At 61.9% G+C, this 5833-nt stretch overlaps 1 protein-coding gene across 1 annotated transcript in view; it reads left to right on the plus strand.

The window, feature by feature from the left end:
* The window catches only part of NRBP2 (nuclear receptor binding protein 2), a 42194-nt gene extending 37136 nt beyond the window's left edge, over nt 1-5058 (plus strand). Inside the window, exons 12-16 of the mRNA XM_041406109.1 lie at nt 416-551; nt 905-958; nt 3337-3400; nt 3908-3963; nt 4922-5058. Coding sequence (XP_041262043.1) covers nt 416-551; nt 905-958; nt 3337-3400; nt 3908-3963; nt 4922-4990 — 379 coding nt within the window. The 3' untranslated portion in view covers nt 4991-5058. The remainder of the gene's footprint in view (nt 1-415; nt 552-904; nt 959-3336; nt 3401-3907; nt 3964-4921) is intronic.
* Nucleotides 5059-5833: the final 775 nt, after the last annotated feature.

Genomic DNA, 5833 nt, shown 5'->3' on the forward strand with positions numbered 1-5833 from the left:
TGCTGTCCCTGCTGTCCCTGCTGTCCCTGCTGTCCCTGCTGTCCCAGCTGGGCACACGGCAGTGTCCCTGCTGTCCCTGCTGTCCCTGCTGGGCACACGGCAGTGTCCCTGCTGTCCCTGCTGTCCCTGCTGGGCTGTCCCTGCTGTCCCAGCTGGGCACACGGCAGTGTCCCTGCTGTCCCTGCTGTCCCTGCTGGGCACACGGCAGTGTCCCTGCTGTCCCTGCTGGGCACACGGCAGTGTCCCTGCTGTCCCTGCTGTCCCTGCTGTCCCAGCTGGGCACACGGCAGTTTCCCTGCTGTCCCTGCTGTCCCTGCTGTCCCTGCTGTCCCTGCTGTCCCTGCTGGGCACACGGCAGTGTCCTTGCCATCCGCAGGGGTGGCATCAGCTCTGTGCTCCCTCCGTGTCTGCCCAGGAACGGGATTTACCCCCTGATGAACTTCGCGGTCTCCCGGCCCCACGCCCTGCCCCGCGCCCTGTCCCAGCCCCCCGAGGACCCCCAGAAAGCCAAGACCCCCACGCCAGAGCCCTTTGATGTGGAGACCAGGAAGGTGAGGGCAGCCCCGGTGGGCACGGCGCCCGTCCCGGCTGCAGGGACCGCTCTCACAGGGGACACGGCCCAGGGGGGCTGGGAGAGGGGCCTGGGGTTCCTGCAGGAATTCCAGAGCATTGCCAGGAGGGCCCAGAGGCAGAGGGGCCTGGGGTTCCTGCAGGAATTCCAGAGCATTGCCAGGAGGGCCCAGAGGCAGAGGGGCCTGGGGTTCCTGCAGGAATTCCAGAGCGCTGCCCGGGAGGGCCCAGAGGCAGAGGGCCTGGGGTTCCTGCAGGAATTCCAGAGCGCTGCCTGGGAGGGCCCAGAGGCAGAGGGGCCGAGTCCAGGCTGATCCCAGCTGGGCTTTTCCAGGTGGTGCAGATGCAGTGCAACATGGAGCTGAACGAGGACAAGAGCCAGTGGCACGTGAGTGCCTGGATCCTGCCCTGCCCCCCTGGCCATCCCGCTGGGATGGGGCTGGAATGGGAAATGGGACTGGGGATTGGGCTAGGAATGGGACTGGGAAATCTGCCAGCGGCACGTGAGTGCCTGGATCCTGCCCTGCCCCCTGGCCATCCTGCTAGGAATGCGGCTGGGATGGGAAATGGGACTGGGGATTGGGCTAGGAATGGGACTGGGAAATCTGCCAGCGGCACGTGAGTGCCTGGATCCTGCCCTGCCCCCTGGCCATCCTGCTGGGAATGCGGCTGGGATGGGAAATGGGAAATGGGACTGGAAATGGGGCTGGGAATGGGAAATGGGAAATGGGTCTGGGAATGGGGCTGGGAATGGGACTGGGAATTGGGCTAGGAATGGGACTGGGAAATCTGCCAGTGGCATGTGAGTGCCTGGATCCTGCCCTGCCCCCTGGCCATCCCGCTGGGAATGGGGCTGGGATGGGAAATGGGAAGGGGAAGGGAAGTGAGGCTGGGAGAAATGGGTCTGGGAAATGGGAAATGGGGCTAGGAATGGGGCTGGGAATGGGACTGGGAAATCTGCCAGCGGCACGTGAGTGCCTGGATCCTGCCCTGCTCCCTGGCCATCCCGCTGGGAATGGGGCTGAGATGGGGCTGGGAATGGGGCTGGGAATGGGAAATGAGGCTGGGAATGGGAAATGGGGCTGGGAATGGGGAATGGGAATGGGAAATGGGGCTGGGAATGGGGCTGGGAAATCTGCCAGTGGCACGTGAGTGCCTGGATCCTGCCCTGCCCCCTGGCCATCCCGCTGGGAATGGGGCTGGGATGGGAAATGGGAATGGGAAATGGGAAATGGGACTGGGAATGGGGCTGGGAATGGGAAATGGGGCTAGGAATGGGAAATGGGGCTGGGAATGGGAAATGGAACTGGGAATGGGGCTGGGATGGGGCTGGAATGGGAAATGGGAATGGGAAGTGGGAAATGAGACTGGGAATGGGGCTGGGAATGGGAAATGGGAAATGGGACTGGGAATTGGGCTAGGAATGGGAAATGGGAATGGGAAGTGGGGCTGGGAATGGGAAATGGGGCTGGGAATGGGACTGGGAATGGGAAATGGGAAATGGGTCTGGGAAATGGGAAATGGGGCTAGGAATGGGGCTGGGAATGGGGCTGGGAAATCTGCCAGTGGCACATGAGTGCCTGGATCCTCCCCTGCTCCCTGGCCATCCCGCTGGGAATGGGGCTGGAAGGGGAAATGGGAATGGGAAATGGGAAATGAGACTGAGAATGGGGCTGGGAATGGGACTGGGAATGGGAAATGGGAAATGGGACTGGGAATGGGAAATGGGACTGGGAATGGGGCTGGGACTGGGAAATGGGAATGGGAAATGGGACTGGAAAATGGGATTGGGACTGGGAAATGGGGCTGGGAAATGGGACGGGGAATAGGAAATGGGATTGGGACTGGGAAATGGGGCTGGGAAATTGGACTGGGAAACCTGCCAGTGGCACGTGAGTGCCTGGATCCTGCACTCTTCCCTGCCCATCCCACTGGGAATGGGGCTGGAAATGGCACTGGGAATGGGAAATGGGACTGGAATGGAAATGGCACTGGGAAATGGGACTGGGAAATCAGAGCAGGAAATCTGTCAGGAAAATGGGAAAGGGAAATCTGCCTGGGATATCGGACTGGGAAGAGGTGCTGGGAAAGGCCTCAGCCAGTTTCCGTGGTACCCAGAGAACTCACTGCTGTCCTGTGCAGTGAAAGAATTCCCAAAGGAGCCAGACCTGCAGTGTCTGGATGTCTGTGTCCCTGGTGTTTGCTGACACCTTTGGACTCTGGTTTTTCTAGCCCAGTACTTGCAGTTCCTGGAGCTGGAATTGCTCCGGGGCACCAGCACTGCCCAGAGCTCCAATTCCTGCAGTGCCCAGAGCACCCAGTTCCAGCAGTGCCCAGTGCTCCCAGTTCCCCCAGAGCTCCCAGTTCCCCCAGAGCTCCCAGTTCCAGTTCTCCCAAAGCTCACAGTTCTTCCTGAGCTCCCAATTCCTGCCCAGCCCTCCCAGTTCCCCCAGAGCTCCCAGTTCCCCCAGAGCTCCCAGTGCTCCCAGTTCTCCCAGTTCCAGTTCCCCCCACAGCTCCCAGTTCCCCCCAGAGCTCCCAGTTCCAGCAGTGCCCAGTGCTCCCAGTTCCCCCAGAGCTCCCAGTTCCAGTTCCCCCCAGCCCTCCCAGTTCCCCCAGAGCTCCCAGTTCCCCCAGAGCTCCCAGTTCCCCCAGAGCTCCCAGTTCCAGTTCCCCCCAGTTCTCCCAGTTCCCCCAGCCCTCCCAGTTCCCCCAGTTCCCCCAGTCCCTGCGGGGCTGCCATCAGCCTCTCTCGTGTCTCTGCAGCTCACGCTCCTGCTGATCCTGGAGGACAAGCTGCACCGCCAGCTCAGCTACGACCTGCTGCCCAGTACGTCCTGCAGGAGGGCATCCCGGGGCCCTGCTGGGCATGGAGAGTGCCAGCCTCCCTGCCAGCCTCCCTGCCAGCCTCCCTGCCAGCTGCCCTGCCAGCCTCCCTGCCAGCCTCCCTGCCTTTCCCTTTCCTTCCTTTTCCCATTCCTTTCCTCTCTTCCTCCCCTTCCTTTTACCATTCCTTTCCACTCTTTCTCCTTTTCCTTCTTCCTTCCCTTCCCTTCCCTTCCCGTCCCTTTTCCCTTTTCCCTTTTCCCTTTTCCCCTTTCCTGGAACTTTCCTTTCCCCTTTCCTTTCCTGGCACTTTCCCCAGAAAGCTGGGAATGGTTCCTGGGAGCTGTCCTGCTGAGCCACTCGGAGCCTTTGAGCTTTCCACGTGGCACCTTGTCCAGAGGGGGTTTTGGGGAACCTTGCTCCCCTCCCTGCCCCATTCCCAGCTCTCCCAGGCACGGCAGCTCCCCGAGCTCAATCCATGCTCATGTTCCCCTGCTCCTTGCCTCTGCAGCTGACAACTCCAAGGATCTGGCCACGGAGCTGGTGCACTATGGATTCATCCACGAGGTGAGTCCCTGCTGTCCCCGGATCCCCCCAGGGGCAGGGCTGGGGTTTCTGCTCCCTGCAGGAGCTGCTCCAAGGGGAACTGCCCGCTCTGGCACGCGCTGATCACTGCAGCTTAAATAATTCTGAGCGGGAGAGCCAGGGAAGGAGGCTGCTTCCTTACCTAGGGAACCACAGAACCAGGCATTTGGGAAAACAAAGATGAACAAGTCCAGCCTGGGACAAAGGTGCCAGGTCACCCTGATGGCACCCCCAGGTGCCACATCCACGTGTTCATGGAACTCTTCCAGGGCTGGGGACTCCATCCCTGCCCGGGGCAGCCGTGCCAGGGCTAGGCAGCCCTTTCCAGGAGGGATTTCCACAACATCCCACCCTGAGCTCCCCAGCCCAGCCCGAGGCCATTCCCTCTCCTCCTGTCCCTGTTCCCTGGAGCACAGCCCGACCCCCCGGCTGTCCCCTCCTGGCAGGAGCTGTGCAGAGCCACAAGGGGAAGGGAAGGGAAGGGAAGGGAAGGGAAGGGAAGGGAAGGGAAGGGAAGGGAAGGGAAGGGAAGGGAAGGGAAGGGAAGGGAAGGGAAGGGAAGGGAAGGGAAGGGAAGGGAAGGGAAGGGAAGGGAAGGGAATAAAAGCGGGAAAGGAAAGGAAAGGAATGGTAATAAAAGCGGGAAAGGAAAGGAATAGAACCATAAAAAAAGCTGGTGACTCTCAGGGAGCCCGACACAGCTGGCCCATGGATTGTCATTAGGTAGAACCATCCCCTGCAGCAATCCCAGGTGCACCTGTTGGTGAACCACGTCCAGAGCACATTGCACAGCCATCGGATGTTAATCGTTTACATTTACATTTCTTTTCCGAGGCTCCTCAGCTCAGTAAACCCTAGCGAGGGCGTTTTCCCCAGAGCTGGTGGGGCTGGGGGTGTCGGGGCAGCCCAGCGAGGGCCCTGCCGCCGTTTCTGCTTGCAGGACGACTGCGAGAAGCTGGCCGCCTTCCTGGAGAGCGCCTTCCACAAGCACCGCTCCCAAGCCCTGTGAGCCCCTGATGCCGAGGGGCTCCCGACCCAGCCGGCCCAGCAGGACCGTCCCGATCCGTGCTCCGGGCGCGGAGGACTCGGCAAAGCCCGGGGATTCCGGGCGCCGGGGCCCGCTCCCGAGGGGAGGCGTGGGGAGCGGGCGGCACCCCCGGCAGCCCCTTCCCCGGGGGGGGTTTGGGAGCTGCTGCAGGAGCCCCCCGGCCGGCTCCGTTTCCCTCTGGGAATGGCTGTTCTCTCCCTCTCGGCCGCCGGGTCCTTGCTGAGCGGAGGAGCAGGCTCCGTGGAGCTTCCCACCGGCCACGTCCCGCTCTCCACCCCCGGCTTCTCCGGGTTTAAGGTCTCCAGCGCGCTGCCTGTGCTCAGAACCCTCACCAGGAGCTGGGACTGTGGGAGCTGGACGTGGCTTCAGAAGGAATTCCTCACCCGCCACCGGGATCCGCGCTCGTGGATCGGCAGGAATCTCATTGATGCTCCACAGAATCCTGGTCGTGCCCCAGTTCCCCCTGCAGCCTTCCAAAATCTCTCGGCACCTTCAGGAGAGGGCCCTGGTGCCTGTTCCTCCCATCCCTGCCACGCTGACTGGAATGCCAGTCCCTGGCCTGGAGATGGGGAATTGCCACCGTCACCACCCCAGGGCTGCCCTTTGCCAGGGACACGCGGGGAGAAAAGTGCAAACAGGAATTGTCTCTGTCCCAGAGCAGGGCTGCTCCTGCTGTGCCAGGGAGAGCTAGCCCTGAAATCCTGCTCCTGCTGTGCCAGGGAGAGCTGGCTTTGAAATCCTGCTCTGTGCTGCTCCTGCTGTGCCATAGGAAACTGGCTCTGAAATCCTGCTCTGTGCTGGGCC

The sequence above is a fragment of the Onychostruthus taczanowskii genome, unplaced genomic scaffold, assembly GCF_017590055.1.
Source record: "Onychostruthus taczanowskii isolate IOZ18803 unplaced genomic scaffold, ASM1759005v1 scaffold240, whole genome shotgun sequence".
Taxonomy (NCBI): Eukaryota; Metazoa; Chordata; class Aves; order Passeriformes; family Passeridae; genus Onychostruthus; species Onychostruthus taczanowskii.